The 21751-nt window shown below is 42.5% G+C and overlaps 1 protein-coding gene across 5 annotated transcripts; it reads right to left on the reverse strand.

Moving 5' to 3' along the window:
- Positions 1-1057: 1057 nt before the first annotated feature.
- Positions 1058-16104, reverse strand: oip5 (opa interacting protein 5). 5 transcript variants are annotated; one of them, XM_087990167.1, is made up of 6 exons: positions 16086-16104; positions 12643-12778; positions 11547-11613; positions 5346-5468; positions 3615-3696; positions 1058-2373 (listed from the first exon to the last, which is right to left on the reverse strand). In XM_087990167.1, exons 2-6 carry the CDS (start codon positions 12776-12778, stop codon positions 2251-2253), a joined length of 531 nt encoding a protein of 176 aa, XP_087846293.1. In that variant the 5' UTR covers positions 16086-16104; the 3' UTR covers positions 1058-2250. The 5 variants fall into 5 exon arrangements, with proteins under 5 accessions (XP_087846293.1, XP_043554260.1, XP_043554261.1 ...); XM_043698325.2 differs by lacking the exon at positions 16086-16104 and adding an exon at positions 15907-15945; XM_043698326.2 differs by lacking the exon at positions 16086-16104 and adding an exon at positions 15440-15657.
- Positions 16105-21751: the final 5647 nt, after the last annotated feature.

Genomic DNA, 21751 nt, shown 5'->3' on the forward strand with positions numbered 1-21751 from the left:
TTGTTACAAATTGTTAGCTGCTCTTTCACAGATTTGTGAATCTGAAGGTGTAGCTAACATCCAACTACTATTCCACCTCAGTCTAGCATACCTAGAAAATGACAGAGGAAATACTAATATTCATGTCAGTTACACGAGTAATAATGCTGCTTATCTACAGAGAGCAAATACAGTAATACAGGCTTGCAGCTGGCAATTCACCTGTTAAGTGTCAGCAATTTCAATGGTCTCCACTATCAGGGGATGTTTCCTCTTGTGCAAGTAGAAATATCAGCTGAGATTTCAAGCCAACGTCTAGTGACTTTGCGACCAGACACAGACTGAAATGTACGCAAGTGGCATCCTCTTTCTCCATGCAAGAAACAAGATGTGGTCTGTGAAAGTGTATACAACCATCACAGAAACTCAAACATTAACTCCATCCACAGCAGAGATTGCTCATCAGTTGGGTGGACGTCAAGGGCAGAAACAATGATACCGGGACTTCAGGGGTTAAATTTGAGGAGATATTATACAAATTCAGACTGTGGAAAGTGAAGGGATGATTGGAGCAAAGTCTTCAAGATATTAACAGGAAAAGACAGGACAGAAAGATAAACTATTACCGCTGGTTGGGGGATTCTAGAACTAGGTGGCATAGTCTGAGAATTAAGAGGAGATGTTAGGAAGCACTTTCACACGCACAAAAGGGTGGTAAATGTTTGGAACAGATAGTGGATGTTGCAACAGTTGTTAATTTTAAAATGTGAGATAGATAAATTTTTGTTAAGCAAACGTATTAAGGGATATGGGCCAAAGGCAAGTACATGGAGTTAGGCCACAGAGCAGCCATGATCTCATTGAATGGTGGAACAGGATGGAGGACTGAATGGCCTACTCCTGTTTTTGTGCTCCTAACATGTTGGTATCAGTCTGTATTCACGCAAAACATGCGACAATAATAAATTAAACCTTCAAGTCTTCTATCAGCTCGAAATCTTCTACAGGAACAAACTAAAAGTCTCTCATGATTAATCTAAAAATAGATTTAAAGTATTAAGACAGAAAATACACAAAATTAATGAACATGCTCCATCCTGTTTATTGCTCAATTTGTTACAGTATTACACAAGTTAAACAGTTCACCAATACAGATAGTTACACAATTCAAGATCACAGTTACATTGCTAAGAGTTACAATGAATTGTATTAGCTGATCAATTTAGACAGCAGTCCACTGCAAATGATAACCAAGTAGCAAACTAATTTAACAGAAGGGAGCAAAGCTTGTTGTAAACTGCACAATGCACCATTTTCCAATCTTCAACCATTGAGAGGTAAGGTAAATGTCATTGCTTGCAAGAGATCAACACTCAGTTGTTATAAGTGCTGATTTGGAGATGCTGGTGTTAGACTGGGGTGTACAAAGTTAAAAATTACAACACCAGCTTTCGGAACGTTGCTCCTTCATCAACCACCTGATGAAGAAGCAGTGCTACAAAGGCTAATGTTTCCAAATAAACCTGCTGGATTATAATCTGGTGTTGTGATTTTTAACATTTTAAGTGCTGGTGAGGAACAAATATTGCTGAACTGCAAGTCTTCCTCCAGTTAGCCAGTTTACCTGTCATTTTACAGTCCAATTCTGCCTATACAGGATAACAGCTCAGGCAACTGTCTTCCAAAGATGAAGAACTGACTTTGATCAGTCAACCTGTCTGGATCTCAAAGGCTTTAACAAATATCTTATATTTAGATTTTGTGATGAAAATTATATGGACACTGACGCTAACCAGGAGCAGTGCGCAGTTAGTACATTTTTGAGTACCAGATAAGAGGTTACAGTGACTAATGCGAACTCACTGCTTACCATAATGTAGAAATGAACTGCAGTCCTTGACAGTAAGTTACTAGCTTCTGAGGACTTAAATTACCCAAGATGTTGTACTATTCTGTAAATCAGATAGCAGGTTACACTGATATGGACGTGATCGGGCTACTATTAGGTGTATTAAAGTTCTGAATTCAGATAACAGGTTACATAAAACCAAAGCTCAGTACAAACATGACTGAAGGTGCTTTGTGAACAATTCCAAAACAGTGACGTTTTCCCTCTGCAGATTCAACCTTTGGACGAAACAATCTCAGAACTCTGGTGAAGGGAAGATTATTTTTCAAGGAAGCCAAATGTGGCAGCTGAGGTGATTAACAGTCACTGTACTTTCAAACCTCAAAATGATATTAACAGTAAACATTGATGCATTTCTCCTATTAATACCTTTGTCTCTCAGCAGTGACACTGGTATCTTGTCCACTCTCCTCTCCAACCAACTCATTCAATTTGTTCATTGCTGCCAGCAATCGATAGTGAGCCACCACAATTTGTCTTTTCAACTGGAAGTTAAAAAGGAAAGCAGTCAGGAGGTTCAATGTGTAAAGGACCAAAAGTAACATTTCTAGACACAGGTCAGGTCAGTGTCAGCCAAGGTAGGAAAGATACATAACTGGTAATCATGCTAAAAGTTACATCTACAGGAGGCTTCACACAACTACTGCTGTACAGTGAGGGAATTTAGTGAGAAAACTAATAAATTCTGCCACAAGCAGTTACAGTAGAACTACTAGTCCAAGATCACAGCTTTCATGGTTGATGGACTGAACAGTGATGTAATTACCTTATCTTATTACATTAATCTTAGATTGTATTTAGCATCTGCGCTCCCCCCCCACCCCACTTCTCGCTCATCTGTGATAATATGTACTGCCCTTAAAATAATTTACATGCAAAGTCCATTGTTGGAAAAACAAGTGATTTACAGATGATGTTTAATAGCTGAATACCACGGGTGGTTTGGTGACAGGAAAAAAAACTAATTTTTTAGGAAACAAAAAAAAAGAAGAGACCGTTTGTGTTGCAACACGAGGGGGTGCACTGTCTGTACATGCCTGTTAGGTTGCTGCCTACATTAAAGTGAACAGACAAGAGGAAAAAAAGTTTTTGGCTCACCTTTGTTTCCTGCAACTGCTTCTGCAAGTGTAATGGGGTGTAACTACCAGAAGTGGCAAGTGGTGAAGCAGTGTGGGACCTCAGATTTTGGGGTGACTGAATGAGGAGGAATAATTGGACAAACAGAGCGTACATAAGGGGCCAAAGTGAGATCAAACTTGCAATTTCTTTCCATTTCTTGTTGGGGCAGTAGGAACCTTGGTGCATTTTGAACTCCTCCTCTACAACACCCTCACCAGGCTGCATTTTGACCAAATAGGCTTTACATTATATTTCATTACTTCTAGTGGAGACAAGAACAGGAACGGTAAATGAGAGTCACCACTGAGGTGGTGTCCACACGTATCTATCAGATGATAAGAGGACAAATTGTGAAATGGGCTGTTCAACACAGGCCTGTCCTGCCCATATTTACAACCTTAACCTCTACTGAGTGGTCCCCCTGAGAGATGAGGGATTTCAGCTTAAGGCCACCCCTAAGGACCTTGTAGCTTCACTGAGGTTCCCACTGATATCAGTCAAATTATTTTCAATCAACTTGAATCTCTTCATTCCTTACAACAGTGCAATCTGGTACAAGTGTAGCCTTAGGTTTAGGACATCATCGACACATTGAACATAACATTACCTCTCCTATGTGCTGAATTAAACACGGTGGTTGAAAGTTCAGGGCAGCAGGTTTCACCTGAGAATTGCTCTGCAACATGTAGCTGAAAGATGAAATAATTATACAAAAGATCACTGCAATTTATAGCCTTGTTTCTAAAAACAAATACACTTCAATTTACTCTCTCAGCATCTCAAATCATTACAATCTACAACTTCTTGATGCGATGTTGTCACATTACATGGGCATTTAATAAATGCACTGCAAGGCGATATAACAAGAAAATGAATGATCAGTTAGTGTGTTTTGCCATGATAATTAAGGGAGGGACACTGGGCTTCCCTTCTCTTTAAATATACCAAACTGTTTTAACCAGCACTTTATGAATTAACACTCTCGATAAGCCAGCAAAAATATACATGTCAAATATAGCAAAGTTTATTCTATTATCGCGATCTCAGAAGTCAGTTAAGGGTGCGAGTGAGAAGGCTCTCTGCTTGTCAGTCTTAAGGCAAAGCTGCAAGATTATTGAAGTGATTTATGCTGTTAATCAAGTATAACAGTGATGTTACATTTCTGTTGCTTAATATGTTTTTATGTTGATTATACATACCTCTTGATTATATGGAATATTTGATCAACTGGCACACACCTGGTCCTGGTGTCGGTTAATAAAACGTTTGCTATACACACACAACAGGCAGACAGAACCTTATTTTTACCTAGAATGCAACACCTCCATTGAAGGACAACACCTCAGATGGTGCAACACTCCCTTTGTACTGCACTGAAATGTTCAAACTAAGTTTGAATCCACAAACTTTGATTCAAGCATAGATGCTGCTATTTATGCAGGTTGTTACTCGTTCCCAATTCTTCAATGGCCTGTACATATCACAACTGTTTAAAAGTACAGGCTAAATTAAAGCTGTCAAAAATAACACTGACAAAGTGATCTCCCCCCTTCCCATTATCCAACAGTTTAAAAAAAAGCACCATTGAGGCAGGACACATCACAGATCGATCTTCAGGAAAAAGGGCTATTTATCCCTTCCTGAACTTTTACTTCAGCTATGCCTTCATGCTCTGTTACCTCTTTTAGTATCCAAAAATCCATCAATGTCGGACTTGAATCCCTCGATCATCTTTTGCCATAAGAAATATTCTCTTCCAAATGGACTGGCTCAGACTAAGTTTATAACCATTTGTACTAGAACTTCCCTCTAACTCAAATTCCTTTCAAAACTTTAAAATCCTCCATCAAGTCATTTCTTGCTCTGCATTTCAGGGATTACAAGGAACTCAATCTCTAAATGAGAATGCATTTTAAACTCTTCTAAAGCATCAACACTGACAGGTTGACCTGCCTACTCAGTAGATTTCCTACCCAATTCTGATCTTGTGCTTGCTGCACAACCATTCACTTGCATTAAATCACAGACCATGATTTTCAACTCAGATCAAACATTCCCAGGGTGTTTTGACACTGTCACTGTTAAGAGACCTTATCAGGGAGTGGAAAGGGAGGAAAAGCCTTCTAAACATTTTCAATCTTTTGTTTGGATTGCACTTAAATGAGCAGAGCTGAAAAGCCCATTTTTACCATACCAAACTAATTACTCCCAAAGTATTTTACATATTATCTTGAGAGCCATTACGGGCTGAGTGTGGACTTGGAAAAAGAATAAATAGGACCAGCATGTGTATGTTGTTCTATAAAGTGTATGGAACACAGGCACCAAGACTACTCACCAGTGCAAGGCATGCTTGTCCAAGCAGTATAGTCCTCGTAAGTAATCCAAAGAATCCGTTGTAGAGAAAGGAACAATACCCACGTGGGATCTACAGAAGCTGCAGTAAAGTGACTTGTAAAGGCTACAAATAAAAAAAACACTTATGTAGAAATGGAAAAAGCCTCTATGAATATTTGTTTTATTCTAAGGCTTTGTAACATTAAGCCATAGTCTCTTTTGCAGTTTTATTTTTAAAAATGTTAATATCTGCTCAACTTGTATGCTCAAGACAGCAGAATACTGAATTCATATTGATTTGTAGTAATATGTGCTCTTGGAATTCTGTTGCTTGCCCAGCCCACCATCTCCACAAAATGCTGTGTACATCCTCCTTGCTAATAAAGGAACAGATGCTTGTCTAAATTTCCATAACAATGGTTTAAAGCAAGACTTTCAGTAACCAAACTCACCCTACCCCACTTCCTCAGACATTGCATTATCTATTAGTAATTTTGTTCCAGGAATTTCTGCAGTACTGTGCCCTTCATGCATTAATGGCTTTTTGGAGGCAAAGACACATCATGCTTCAAGAGTTTGATGCCCAAATGAAATGCTGAAAGAGAAATTTATTCAGGGAAGAGAAAGTGAGGACTGCAGATGCTGGAGTACCAGAGTTGAAAAACGTGGTGCTGGAAAAACACAGCAGGCCAGGCAGCATCCGAGACGCTTCGGGCATAAGCCCTTCTTCAGGAAATTTATTCAGGCAAGATTTCTGGTTCTTATATGTGGAAAGAATCTGGATCACATTCTCAGAGTGGATGGTGGAGGCAGAGTCAACTGTAACTTTTAAAAGGAAATTGGATAAATATCAGGAGGGGAAACGTTTGCAGGGGTACACAGACAGGGCAGGGGAAATGGGACTAGTGGAGCTAATCTTACAGATAACCAACACAGGTCTATAAGCATCCATCCATTTCCAAGGATTTCTTGTTCGCTCTAATCTGGCTGAGTAAATGTCCTTTGCAAGTCTAACTCGAGATTTTTCATCTTGCACATTTTACATCACTCTCTTGAATTAAATTAAGTTAGCTTTGTTTTCACATGCACTCAATGTTTACAGTCACCACAATACAGCACCATCTTAGGTACAAAGATACTTAAGATCAAATTCCTTAGGAAAAACTTTATACACGAAATAAATAGTCCAGCATTATAGATCATTGGAATAAAGTTAGAACAGTAGTACAAAGTTCAGAATGTAAGCCTTTCCTACCCAATTCATGATGGCACCTAGCCTCAAGGTCGACCTCCACCACCACCTGTGTTGGACCCACCAACGTAGTATTCACCCCACTTAAGGCACCATACACTGCTGGGCCCACTTCGCTGATGCAGCTGAACCCACACTCGCCCACAACCAGAAGTCCCTGGCTCTGCTGCCAGGCCAGGCCGCCGCAGAGCCATGAGTTCCACTTTGGCTGCAGATGTTGCCTTGTCACCATCTTGACTCGTCCACTGCTGCTAGTGCCACCGTCCTCGATCGCTGGTGAATCTCCACTTTCATTGAGTTAATTGAATGTACAGCATAGAAACAGGTCATTCAACCCCACTGAGCAAAAGCAGCATTATTCCACACATTAACCAGAGTGGGGAGAGTGGGGAGAGGGGGGGGGGGGAGGAGGAGAGCCTCTTATTAAGATGTGTTTATTAGTTGCTCCATTTAGCATTGTAGCACTTCAACATTCAGAAGGACAAAACCTTTTTATTTGTATCTTTAAAAACCGTCAACTACATTGAGAAAGAATTCTTAAAAACAGGGATTTATCAGGATTGCAAAAATCACAGCAGAGTTTGGTACCTATGTGAACTGTTATTTGTGGTAATGAGCTTCTGCAATGTGCAGATGATTAGAGCCATTAAAGATATTTACAGCAGTTGGTTCTCAGCTAACTAAGCAGGTTGCAACTGGAAACAAACTGGGGGGGGTGGGGGGGGGGGGGGTGGAGAAAGGAGGTGAGGAGGTACACAGACAGGTGTGCTGTTGTTCTCCCCAGCCTGTTTTCTAAGTAAAAGAAATCAATTTTAAACTGGAAGAAAAACAGTCACCTTTCCTTCATTGGGTGTTGTGGCTTTTAAATTAATAAAATCAGATACATCTTTAAGAGAATCGGTGATGTGTGGTTCTTATAAATCAGTGGAGACTTCCAGAAGAAAAGACAACTGACCATCAAGAGCCTGGCTATCTGAAGAATAGTCACCTCAACTTTGGAATTGGGAAGCAAAAATCACTAAACTGAATTTGCAGAATTTCTATGTCTGCCAATAACCATGTGCATGTAAAAGTTTGTAAAAGGATTAGAGTTTTAGATAGTAGAGTTAGCTGCCAATAATTTATATATATTTACAGCTATAGTCTAATTACATAAGAAATAATTGTTTAGTACATATACAATGTAGGGAAAGAGATGGTGACATCTTGAAAAATGTCCATATTACAGAGGAGGAAGTGCTGGATGTCTTGAAACACAAAAGTGGATAATTCTCCAGGACCTGATCAGGTGTACCCTAGAACTCTGTGGGAAGCTAAGGAAGTGATTACTGGGCCTCTTGCTGAGATATTTGTATCATTGATACTCACAGGTGAGGTGCCGGAAGATTGGCTAACATGGTGCCACTATTTAAGAAAGGTGGTAAGGACAAGCCAGGGAACTATAGACCAGCGAGCCTGACGGTGGTGAGCAAGTTTTGAGGGAATCTTGAGGGACAGGATTTACACATATTTGGAAAGGCAAGGGTTGATTAGAGATAGTCAACATGGCTTTTTGCGTGGGAAATTATGTCTCAAAACATGATCAAGTTTTTTTGAAGGAGTAACAAAGAGGATTGATGAGGGCAGAGCAGTGGATGCGATCGATATGGACTTCAGTAAAGCATTTGACAAGGTTCCCATAGGAGACTAGTTAACAAGGTTAGACCTCATGGAATACAGGGAGAACAAGCCATTTGGATACAAACTGGCTCAAAAGTAGAAGACAGAGGGTGGTAGTGGAGGGTTGTTTTTCAGACGGGAAGCCTGTGACCAGTGGAGTGCCACAAGAATCGGTGCTGGATCCACTACTTTTTGTAAATTATATAAATGGTTTGGATGTGAGCATAAGAGGTATAGTTAGTAAGTTTGCAGACGACACCAAAATTGGAGATGAAGTGGACAGCAAAGGTTACATCTGATTACGACAAGATCTTGATCAGATGAGCCAAGTGGCCGAGAAGTGGCAGGTGGAGTTTAATTTAGATAAATGAGAGGTGCTGCACCCTGGGAAAGCAAATCTGAGCAGGACTTATACACTTAATGGTAAGGTCCTAGGGAGTCAAACTGAACAAAGAGACCTTGGAGTGCAGGTTCATAGCTTCTTGAAAGTGGAGTCGCAGGTAGATAGGATAGTAAAGGTGGCATTTGTTATGCTTTCCTTTATTGGTCAGAGTATTGAGTACAGAAGTTGGGAGGTCATGTTACAGCTGTACAGGGCATTGGTTAGGCCACTGTTGGAATAATGCGTGCAATTCTGGTCTCCTTCCTATTGGAAAGTGTTGTGCAATTTGAAAAGGTTCTGAAAAAATTACAAGAATACTGCCAGGGTTGGAGCATTTCAGCTATAGGGAGAGGTTGGGTAGGCTAGGGCTGTATTGCCTGGAGCATCGGAGGCTGATGAGTGACGTTAGAAGTTTAGAGAATCATGAGGGGCATGGATAGGATAAAGAGATAAGGTCTTTTCCCTGGGGTGAGGGTGTGCAGAACTAGAGGGCATAGGTTTAGGGTGAGGGGAAAGAGACCTAAGGGGCAACCTTTCCACACAAAAGGGTAGTGAGTGCGTGGAATGGGCTGCCAGAGGAAGTGGTGCAGGCTAGTACAATTACAACATTTAAAAGGCATCTGGATGCTGGGTCTATGAATAGGAAGGGTTTGAAGGTGTAAGGCCTGGGTGCTAGCAGGTGGGACTAGATTGGGTTGGAATATCTGGTTGGCATGGATGAGTTGGACCGAAGGGTCGGTTTCTGTGCTGTACATCTCTATGACTAAACCTGGACTGCATGTCAGGAAAATTGGAGGACAGTAATCCAGCACTTTAAATGACTACATTCCCTCATTAATAAGTAACTGCTAAACCAAGATAAATGTAAAAATGCCTGTATAAAAAGGAAATGTAACATTGGAGGCAGAATCGGAGGTCTGCCCCAGCAGGCCTTTACTTACCTGACTGCCTGCTAGGGCTGCTGCTATATATCATGGCTGCTGAAGGTGGTGCCTTTTTGGGGGATGCTGCACCATTCTTGCTGGTAGCTGCTGCCTCAATTTAGATGTTACAGGTAGAACATTTATCTCTTCTTCTACTAAGGCAGGCCCTAAAGGCTTTTTGCTTAAAGTCATGAGCTTTAGGAAATCCAGCTGGAATTTAATTGAAGAGAGCTACGTCCCTCATCCTTTCCTCCCAAATGCACTTGTATTGCTTCTCTATGAATAGAACAATTTGTGGAGCGAATTTGGTCTTACTCATTGAGGGTTTAAGAAGAAGTGATCTTATTGAGACAAAAGATATTAAGGGGGCTTGACAGGGTAGATGTTAAATGTTACCACTTGTGAGGAAATGCAGAACTTGAAGCCATAAATTTAAAAGATTTAAGCCACAATCTTACATTTAAGATGGAGAAGTGGAGGAATTTCTTCTCATTAGTCATCACTGATTGGAATTCTCTTCCCCAGCAAGCATTGGAGGCTGCATAGAATCATAGAATTCTTGCAGAGAGGCACCATTTGGGCCATCAGGTCTGCACCAGACTTCCAAATAGCATCCCACCCAGACAAACTATCCAACCCTCTTCCTGTAACCCCACATTTCCCATGGCTAATTGACCTAGCCTGCACATCCCTTGATGCAATGGGGCAATTTACCACAGCCAATCTATATAACTTGCGTATCTTTGGACTTTGGGAGGAGACCGCAGCGTCCAACAGAAACCTATGCGGATACAAGGAGAACATGCAACTCCACACAGTCAGTCACGCGGCTGCAAGGCAGTAGTGCTAACCACTGTGGTCAGCCCAACTGAATATATTCAATTACTCAGTTATTTGTTTGACAAGGGGGTTAAGAGTTATGGAGGACAAGCTGACAAGTGGAGATTATGCCATAAGCAGATCAGCCATCTTACTGAACAGCAAAACAAGTTTGAGGGGCAGAGTGGCTGAATTCTGTTCCTTTTTCTTGGGTTTTAACTACTTCTTGAGGCAGCAAACCCTAGATTTTAACAGAGAAGAAGTTCCCCTTGAAATCCCTACTGAATTCATGAGTAACTATCTTACATATAATCCTATATTTTTGTATTTTCCTACAAGTGAAATGATTTGGGCTACATCCACTCCATCAGACAGTCTTCAGCCTTCACTATTCCAGAAGGAAAAGTTACAACCTATAAGTAGGTCCTCAGAGTTCTGGAATAATTCTTGTCACTATTTTATGCTTTCTTCAATTCCTCTTCATTCTTTTTACAGTGTAAAGACCACAGCTTGCATTGTGTGGTCGAAGTACAAGTTTAAAATATTTTCCATTCTCAGTTCTATCCCTCTAAAAATGAATGCTTTTGCTGGGTTTCTTTGCTTTTCTTTTTAAAAAAAAAACTGCCTCACTAATCTTTATTGCTACTTCCAGTGATTTGGATTTCTAGATCTTTTAGGCTTTTTACCTTTTTTGGTCTGATATTATCCAAATAGTTTGTGATCACCTTATTCCTACCCCAAGTGCACCATGTCACACTTGCCTGTTTCAATACAGGAGCATAAAAACTCCAACAGTACTCGAGCAACATCTGTGGCAGGTTTGCAAAACAATGTGGCAAAGAGCAATTAAAGGTTACTCAGTGATGTTGAGAACACCAGAGAATATTAATCTTGGAACCAAATTTAGTAAACACACAAGGATATAGCTAAATAATTTTTTTTAGTAGTTTTTTTTGTACAAGAAAGGTCAGCTATACAAGATAACCCTCTGCTTCTCTCGAAAAAGTATTTTTGGGCATTGTTCTATTTGTTGCAGTAATTTGGAACCATGTTATAGTATTAAATCTTTGAGAGCTGAGGTTGAAAATTATATACAATTTGAATAATTAAAAATGAGTTTAGCTTTTATTATTCACAGCTAAGAATAAGCTAGCTTTATATACTCACCATTTAGACATTGGCCCTTCACACCCAATAAAACTGGTGGGATCCATGTCTACATTTTCTGTCACCCCTGAAACCAAGGCAGCAGAAATGAAAACATTCTATGAATGAATGAGAAAGAAAATTATGTAGGTGAAAAATTTCTACCAGAAGTACCCTAAAACCCAAGTGCAAGTGGTGGCAGTGGTTAGCACTGCTGCCTCACAGCGCCAGAGACCCGGGTTCAATTCCTGCCTTAGACTGACTGTGTGGAGTTTGCACATTCTCCCAGTGTCTGCGTGGGTTTCCTCCGGGTGCTCCGGTTTCCTCCCACAGTCCAAAGATGTGCAGGACAGGTGAATTGGCCGTGCTAAATTGCCCGTAGTGTTAGGTAAAGGGGTAAACATAGGGGAATGGGTGGGTGGCGGGTCGGTGTGGACTTGTTGGGCCGAAGGGCCTGTTTCCACACTGTAAGTAATCTAATCTAACTTAATGTCTTCTGGAAATGTGGAGTCAAATTGGATCAAGAATCGTTATATGAAAGTTCTGCTTTATGTTCATGATTTAAGAAACAATTCCCAGTGAAAGTGAGAAATGGGATTGCCTTGTGTGGCACTAAGCCCAAGTGCTTACAGCCATAGAGACCAGGACACTGGAATTTGGGGTCTTAACAACTAATATCTGCCATAATTGGCATTCCCCACAGAATATCAGCTTGTGATTTCATTCTGAGGTTGGATTTGATTTATGGTGTCACATGTACCGAAGTACAGCAAAAAGTTTTGTTTTACGAGCAATACAGCAAAACAGAGCAAGACATACAAGATTACAACTGCACAGGAGGTGCACCAAAGCAGCATGAGATTTGAAGTGACAGATGTCCATTCAGCTGTCTGGTAACAGCAGGGAAGAAGCTGTTCTTGAATCTGTTGGCGAATGTTCAAGCTTCTGTATCATATTAGAAGACTTACAGAAGTAGGCCACTCAGCCCTTCATGTGTGCTCTGCTATTCAACGACAACATGCCTGATCCGATAATCCTTAACTCCATGTTCCTGCCTTATCTCCATAATCCTGATTAAAAAATTTTCACCATTCATATATAGCAATCCAACACTTACTCAAACACATCAGCATGTTCAATGATAAGCTGCTGCCGCAGGTTTGCAGAGAATCTCCCAATACTGTGTGACATCTCTTGCACTGGAAGATCACACAGTCCTTCACCTTCAAGGACCCAAGCACAACCTTGTCCATCTAAACAGGGCATACAGGAAGAAAGAGAGAACAAACTGATCAAAACAATCACTACAACTGGGATTTGCAAACTGAACTATTTTGTTGAGATATTCAGACTGTATCTAACAAGTGAAGTATATATTTCGATAGAACAGTGTGGGCAGCATAGTGGTTAGCACTGCTCCCTCATAGCGCGAGGGACCCAGGTTCAATTCCCACCTCAGGCGACTGTCTGTGTGGAGTTTGCACATTCTCCCATATCTACATGGTTTTCGTCCAGGTGCTCCGGTTTCCACGCACAATCTAAAGATGTGCAGGTCAGGTGGATTGGCCATGCTAAATTGCCCATAGTTTTAGGTGCAAAAGTCAAGGGTAAATATAGGTTAGGGAAATGGGTTTGGATGGGTTACCCTTCGGAGGGTCAATGTAGACTTGTTGGGCCAACGGGCCTGATTCCATAATGTAGGGAATCTAATCTAAAAAAAAACAATAAGTTGCACAAAGAAAAATGTTCAGAACTAGACTAGCCATTAAACACAATGGCTACAAGAGCAGGCCAGAGGCTAAGGAATTCTACAATATAGACAGCAGACATTGCTGCGAGAGCGCATTGGTTGTGGAGGGAATGTTATTCAGATGGGACTGCTTTGTCCTGGATGAGGTCCTGTCCAACCATTCTCAACTGGGGCCATGTGGCCCCCTTAGGGGTCCAGGCACAGTTGAAGGGGGCTACAGACTGAAAACGGAGAAGGGGAGCCCCAAGGATTTACGAGGGCCCTGGTAACTAAACCGATGCAATACACAAGCAACATCCTTCACTGGAGTCAATAATTTCCTTCCAATTTATATTGCAACAAGAGATGACCCCCGATGTCATTGTCGAATTTGGAGCCCGATATCATGAAACTTGCAGAAAAGCACCAAGCTCAAGGATCACATTAGGCTTGACAGATGTTTAATTTCATACAGTATTTTTTTAAAAAAGTTTTGTCCAGTATGTCAGAATGTTCAAGTTTTCTTGGTGTCAATAATAATGATTTTCTGTCTCTGTCCGTGTTGTATCCCTGTTCGAAAGGGGGCTCTGGAACCGCAGAATAGCTCCTGGCATCCGTGGCCAAAAAACAGATAAGAATCACTGTTGCACTGCAGATAGTCACCAAAGCTGCTTAGAGGGCACCTTTCATGACGACTGCCATCTAGAAGGACATGGTCAATAGATACACATAAACACCACAGTGTACAAGTTCCCTTCCAAGTCACTCACCACACTAACTTGGAAATACATTGCCATTTCTTCAGTGTTGCTGGGTCAAAATGCCTTGCCAACAGCATTGTGGATCAATCCACAGCACATGGATTATCGTGGTTCAAGGCAGTAATTCACCGCCACTTCTCAAGGAAGGGCAATAAACATGAGACCCACAGCCTATGAATGAAATGTTGAAAATCCTGACTGTCAAATACTACCAATGGACTGAAGTGGCAATTTACTGCAAATTCAGTTTCCTTTCTATCGTAAAGGTTGAAAATCACAGAGGTAAGAGGAAAATAGTTGGCAAATTACTGTGGTAAGAAATTAGAGAAGACAGTGTCATTATAGAGCATGCAGGTGAAAACTAAAAGTACTTTTTTTAAAAAGAATAACTCAGCCTCAACAACTTTTCATAGTATTGTATACCTCAACAGCCGTTTAGAGGAAGATGTGCTTCCAGAAGGACCACCATTGTATTGCCCACCCACTAGTATATTCCTTACTCAGTTGGTATGTTCATCACCACTTTTTTCCTTTCTTTCCTTCCTTCCACTGAGGGATGGTGTTGAATGTTGAAAGGATTTAAGAGTTAAATAACAAATCTGTTCAACAGTGTCACAAACATTCCTTCCAAAAAAATTCTTAGTGGGACTCAAACTCAGTTCAGTGGCAGATAGATATGCCAGCAATTGAGCCACAGTACCTCCATTGTCCAGCAAACATTTGAATTGAAAATTTGCCTTTCTATTTGCATTTGCATTCTCCAGTCACTGAATGTCTGGACTTTAGGTCCTACACAAGAACAGGAAGTGCTGGAGAAACTCAGCAGGTCTGGCAGCATCTGTAGAGAGGAAAACAGGGTTAACGTTATGATCCAGTATATCTCTTCTGCAGAATGTTGATCCACTGTTTTTTATTTCAGAATTACTTTCATCCAAAGCCTACTCAAATGGGTACCTTGACTAATGCCAGACACTGAAATATTACATCAGAGAATGTGATTAGCTTTTGGATGGTCTCACATTGGTATATTAAAGTAGATTTTAATATTCTTACACTTTTAACATTTCAATATTTAATACAGAGGCTCCTGGTACGGCAATCTCAATCATAGAACAGGTAGTTTAAAGATTAGAGATGGAAAGATTAGCACTGGCCAAGCAGAACAAGTGCTATCTATAACATTGGAAAACAGCTCATTAGAGGAAAATACAAAATCTTATACTGAGCCAAGAGAAGATCAAACATAATAAAAAGAAATAAGGCACGTTTAAAGAGGCAGATGAAGTGTAAGAGGGGTACAAGATGCAGAGGCAATAAGTTGTCAATATAGATGCATCTAGTTTAGAGGGAAAGTTGTAAAGGGAGATTGTTAACGGAAAAGGGAGGGATCGGGTTCCTCATTTAACACGTTCCCGAAAAGCTACCTCTTTGACCACGTTTGATCATCGGTCCTATTATTAATTTTTCATGAGAGCAGGTGCCATGTTTTGGTAACTTTGAGACATTTGGTCACATCGAAGGTCTGAGAAACAAAACGTTTTGCGGGATAAAGCGGAGAGCTGCACGAAGCAAACTCCCCCGCTCCTGTCCTAACACTGCGTCCCGACTCTTCCGTCCATCCAGGGCAACGCCTCTCCTCCAAACCCCAAACAGACACCCCGGCCTCTCCTCCAAACCCCAAACAGACACCCCGGCCTCTCCTCAAAAAAACTTTCACGGAAAGGCATCTTGCCCTGCGCGTCTGCCAGAGAACAACAACAAAACACGTTATTGTTGCCGCACTCCGGTTTTCTCGGGAGCGTATTTTTTTTCCCCCCCCAAAAATCAAAAACAAGCGACCACCAGGACACCTTCCCCCCTCCCCCAGGGCCGGGCCAAAGCAGCCTCTCACCTTCTCCACTAAACACAGCCGTTAACAGGCGCGCGCCGCGCCGCGTTCAAACCACCGCACATGCGCAGTACCCCGGCATCAGGGAGAAGGGGCGGGGACGGAACAGATTAGAGGCAGCTGGCCGAGGGTCTCGAAATTTAATTCCCCGTAATTTTCCCCACCTCAGAAGTTAAACTGACCAGCCTGTAATCACTGGGATTATCCTGACAACCTATTTTGATCAAGGCTGTAAATTTGGCAATTTTTTTTTCCAGTCTCTGGCACCTCCCGAGTGCAGGGAAAACTGCGAGATTGTGGGCAGGGCCCCGATAATGTTAGTTCTCATTTTCTTTAAAATCCTTGGAAGCATCTCAACCAATCCTAGTGCTTTTTCGATTTTTAAGTACCAACTATCTATTCCACACTTCTGCCATTTCAATATTGATTGGTTCTAGTGACTGAATTCTCTCTATCATAGAACATAGAAAAGTATAGTGCAGTACAGGCCCTTTGGCCCTCGTTGTTGCGCCGATCCAAGCCCACCTAACCTACACTAGCCCACTATCCTCCATATGCCTATCCAGTGCCCGTTTAAATGCCCATAAAGAGGGAGAATCCACCACTGCTACTGGCAGGGCATTCCATGAACTCACGACTCGTTGAGTAAAGAATCTACCCCTAACATCTGTCCTATACCTACCCCCCCTTAATTTAAAGCTATGCCCCCTCGTAATAGCTGACTCCATACATGGAAAAAGGTTCTCATGGTCAACCCTATCTAAACCCCTAATCATCTTGTACACTTCTATCAAGTCACCCCTAAACCTTCTTTTCTCCAATGAAAACAGCCCCAAGTGCCTCAGCCTTTCCTCATACAATCTTCCTACCATACCAGGCAACATCCTGGTAAACCTCCTCTGCACCCGTTCCAGTGCCTCCACATCCTTCCTATAGTATGGCGACCAAAACTGCACACAATACCCCAGATGCGGCCGCACCAGAGTCTCAATTCCTCTACCAATAAAACTCAATTCCTCTACCAATAAAAGCCAGTACGCCATATGCCTTCTTCACCGCACTATTTACCTGGGTGGCAACTTTCAGAGATCTGTGTACATGGACACCAAGATCCTTCTGCTCATCCACACTGCCAAGTATCCGACCATTAGCCCAGTACCCCATCTTCTTGTTACTCTTACCAAAGTGAATCACCTCACACTTACCTACATTGAACTCCATTTGCCACCTTTCTGCCCAGCTCTGCAGCTTATCTATATCCCGCTGTAACCTGACACATCCTTCCTCACTGTCAACAACTCCACCGACTTTCATATCATCCGCAAAATTGCTCACCCAACCTTCTAGCCCCTCCTCCAGGTCATTTATAAAAATGACAAACAGCAATGGTCCCAAAACAGATTGTTGCGGAACACCGCTAGTAACTGCACTCCAAGATGAACCATCAACTACCAACCTCTGTCTTCTTCCAGCCAGCCAATTCCTAATCCAAACCTCCAACTCATCCTCAATGCCATACCTCCGTATTTTTTGCAGTAGCCTACCATAGGGAACCTTATCAAATGCCTTACTAAAATCCATAAAGGCTACATCTACCACTGTACCCGCGTCCACCTCCTTAGTCACCTTCTCAAAGAATTCAATAAGGTTTGTGAGGCACGACCTGCCCTTCACAAAACCATGCTGACTATCCTTGATCACATTATTCCTATCCAGATGTTCATAAATCCTATCCCTTACAATTCTCTCTAAGACTTTGCTCACAACAGAAGTGAGACTCACCGGCCTATAGTTACCAGGGTTATCCCTACTCCCCTTCTTGAACAAGGGAACCACATATGCTATCCTCCAGTCTTTTGGCATTATTCCTGTAGACAACGAGGACATAAATATCAAGGCCAATGGCTCTGCAATCTCCTCCCTTGCTTCCCAGAGAATCCTAGGATAAATGCCATCAGGCCCAGGGGACTTATCTATTTTCACCCTTTCCAGGATTTCCAACACCTCTTCTCAACACACCTCAAAGCCGTCCATTCTAATTAATTGTGACTCAGTATTCACATCGGCAACAATGTCCTGTTCCTGAGTGAATACTAACGAAAAGTATTCATTCAGTGTCTCCCCAATCTCTTCAGCCTCCACACGCAACTTCCCACTACTATCCTTGACTGGACCTATTCCTACCCTAGTCATTCTTTTATTCCTGACATACCTATAGAAAGCCTTTGGGTTTTCCCTAATCCTACCAACCAAGGACTTTTCATATCCCCTCCTTGCTGCTCTTAGCTCTCTCTTCAGATCCTTCCTGGCTACCTTATAACTCTCAATAGCCCCAATAGAACCTTCACGCCTCATCTTTACATAGGCCGCCCTCTTCCATTTAACAAGGGATTCCAATTCCTTATTAAACCACGGCTCCCTCACACGACCCTTTCCTCCCTGCCTGACAGGTACATACTTATCAAGGACACTCAATAGTTGCTCCTTGAACAAGCTCCATATATCAATTGTGCCCATGCCTTGAAGCCTACTTTTCCAAGCCACGCATCCTAAGTCGTGCCTCACTGCATCATAATTTCCCTTCCCCCAGCTATAACTCTTGCCCTGCAGTGCACACTTATCCCTCTCCATCACTAGAGTAAAAGTCACTGAATTGTGGTCACTGTCCCCAAAGTGCTCACCTCCAATTCTAACACCTGGCCTGGTTCGTTACCCAGAACCAAATCCAGTATGGCCTCACCTCTTGTTGGCCTGTCCATATATTGTGTCAGGAAATCCTTCTGCACACATAGAACATAGAACATAGAAGAATACAGCGCAGTACAGGCCCTTCGGCCCTCGATGTTGCGCCGATCCAAGCCCACCTAACCTACACTAGCCCACTATCCTCCATATGCCTATCCAATGCCCGCTTAAGTGCCCATAATGAGGGAGAGTCCACCACTGCTACTGGCAGGGCATTCCATGAACTCACGACTCGCTGAGTAAAGAACCTACCCCTAACATCTGCCCTATACCTACCCCCCCTTTAATTTAAAGCTATGCCCCCTTGGACAAACACCGACCCATCTAACAAACTCGAGCTATGGCTTTCCCAGTCAATATCTGGAAAGTTAAAGTCCCCCGTAACAACCACCCTATTACTTTCACTCTTCTCCTGAATCATCCTCGCAATCCTTTCTTCTACGCCTCTAAGACGATTAGGAGGCCTGTAGAAAACTCCTAACAGGGTGAGCTCACCTTTCCTATTCCTAACCTCAGCCCAAACTACCTCAGATGGCGAGTCTTCATCCATCGTCCTTTCCACTGCTGTAATACTATCTTTGACAAGCAATGCCACACCTCCCCCTCTTTTACCCCCACCTCTGACCCTACTGAAACATTTCAACCCTGGAACCTGCAACAGCCAATCCTGTCCCTGTTCTACCCATGTCTCTGTAATAGCCACAACATCGAAATCCCAGGTACCAACCCACGCTGCAAGTTTACCTACCTTATTTCGTATACTTCTTGCATTGAAGTATACACACTTCAAGCCACTTTCCTGTTTACAGGCACCCTCCTTTGAGATTGATGCCATGTTCCTAACCTCCCTACACTCCAGGTCCTGCAACCTAAAGCTACAGTCTAGGTTCCCATGCCCCTGTAGAGTTAGTTTAACCCCCCCCCAAGAGCACAGCAAACCTCCCCTCAAGGATACTGGTGCCCCTCAGGTTCAGGTGTAGACCATCCTGTTTATAGAGGTCCCACCTTCCCCAGAAAGAACCCCAGTTATCCAGATACCGGAATCCCTCCCTCCTACACCATCCCTGTAGCCACGCATTTAACTGTTCTCTCTCCCTATTCCTCGACTCTCTATCACGTGGCACGGGTAACAAACCAGAGACAACAACTCTGTTTGTTCTAACTCTGAGCTTCCAACCTAGCTCCCTGAAAGCCTGCCTAACATCCTCAGCCCTCTTCCTACCTATGTCGTTGGTGCCAATGTGGACCACGACTTCGGGCTGCTCCCCTTCCCCCTTAAAGACCCGGAAAACATGATCAGAGATGTCACGTACCCTTGCACCTGGGAGGCAACATACCAAACGTGAGTCTCTCTCGCCCCCACAGAACCGCCTATCTGTGCCCTGAACTATCGAGTCCCCAATGACTATTGCTCTGCTCTTCTCCACCCTTCCCTTCTGAGTAACGGGGACAGGCTCCGTGCCAGAGGCCTTACCTCTGGTAAGTCGTCCCCCCCACAAGTATCCAAAACGGTATACTTGTTCTTGAGGGGAACGGCCGCAGGGGGTCCCTGCACTGGCTGCTTCCTCCCAGTCCCCCTCATTGTCACCCATCTGTCTGCAATCTTTGGAGTTACTACTTCCCTAAAGCTCCGATCTATGACCCTCTCTGCCTCCCAAATGATCCTAAGTTCATCCAACTCCAGCTCCAGTTCCCTAACACGGTCTTGGAGGAGCTGGAGATGGGTGTACTTCCTGCAAGTGTAATCAGCAGGGATGACCATGGCATCCCTCATCTCAAACATGATGCAATAGGAACATTGCACTGCCTTCACTGCCATCCCTCTAAAAGTAACCTTTTAAAAAAAACTAGGTCTAAAGAATAGAACAAGCAAAATGCAGCACTTACCTACTTATCACAACGGGTCTTATTATTAGGTTAGAGGAGGAGGGCGGGTGGGAGGCACTATCACCATGGTCTCGGTAGCAGTTCTATCATTGGTAAAGACAGGTGCATGGTATTCATTTAATATATTGGCCATTCCCTCTTCCTCCAGGTTGCATTCCTTTCTTGATACATAAGTGGTTTTGCTCCATCTTTTACTGTGCATATGGCTACAGAAGACTTTGTGACTTCTTTTATACCGGCTACTAGTCTTTTCTCATAATTCCTTTTTGCTGCTCTTATTTGCTTTTTGACCTCCACACTGGACCTTCAATATTCCACTTGGTTCTCAATTTACCTGACATGTCATAAGCACACTTTTTCTTTTTTATCTTAATTCCTACCTCCTTTGTCATCCAGGGAGCTCTGGATTTGTTTGTTGCACCTTTTCTGTTTGAGAGGATACACACTGACTGTACCAGAACCATCTCCTCTAGGAGTGTATCCCATTGTTCAGTTACAATTTTTTTCCACCAACCTCTTGTTCCATTCAATCCTGCTCAGCTCTGTTCTGTTCTTGTCCCAATGAGGCATCCTTTCCTCCAATTGATTGTTCTTGCTCTAGAGTGTTGCATATCATTCTCCACCATCATCCTGAAGCTTTAATGCAATGATCACTGTCTCCTAAATGTTCCCTCACTTATACTTGTTCCACTTGACTCACCTCATTTCCAATAATCAGGTCCAACTGTGCTTCCTTTCTTGTCAAACAGGAAATGTACTGCTGTACGAAGTTCTCCTGAACCCAATACAGGTACACTACAGTATCCCAGTCTATGTTTGGGTAAGTGAAGTTGACATTATAACTAGAATGGTAGTATTTTTCTATAATTTTCTTGCAGATTTGTTCCTCTACATCCTTCTACTAGTGGCTCATAAACTACACCTAGCAATGTAATTGTCATATTTTTGTATTGTCTTCTCTCCCACTATTCTCACTTGATTTCCAAACCTACTCATTAATTGCCCATCCATAACTACTCTTGAAGTGGCTTGCCAGGCCACGTCAGAATGTCAGGCACATTGCTGTGGATCTGGAGTTACATTGATATGCCTGAAACCCTGACTAAGTTCTCCAATTTGTTACACCTGGTGAGGCTCCCAAGTTTGTTAGCACTGTTTCAGACAGAATACCCCAAATCATAAAATTGTCAGGTGAACAGGGGTGAATTGGCTCCAC

This window comes from Chiloscyllium plagiosum, unplaced genomic scaffold (assembly GCF_037043375.1).
Source record: "Chiloscyllium plagiosum isolate Xiang-an unplaced genomic scaffold, Cpla_swu_hap1 HiC_scaffold_8, whole genome shotgun sequence".
NCBI lineage: Eukaryota > Metazoa > Chordata > Chondrichthyes > Orectolobiformes > Hemiscylliidae > Chiloscyllium > Chiloscyllium plagiosum.

Excerpts from the sequence above, each read along its gene's own strand:
- oip5 (XM_087990166.1), bottom strand. The coding sequence starts at position 14,051 with ATGGCAATGTATTTCCAAGTTAGTGTG. Across the intron at positions 12,779-14,024 it reads TGTATTTCCAAGTTAGTGTG|ATGGACAAGGTTGTGCTTGG; the intron begins GTGAGTGACTTG and ends TGCCCTGTTTAG. Across the intron at positions 3,697-5,345 it reads GACAAGCATGCCTTGCACTG|CTACATGTTGCAGAGCAATT; the intron begins GTGAGTAGTCTT and ends TTCATCTTTCAG.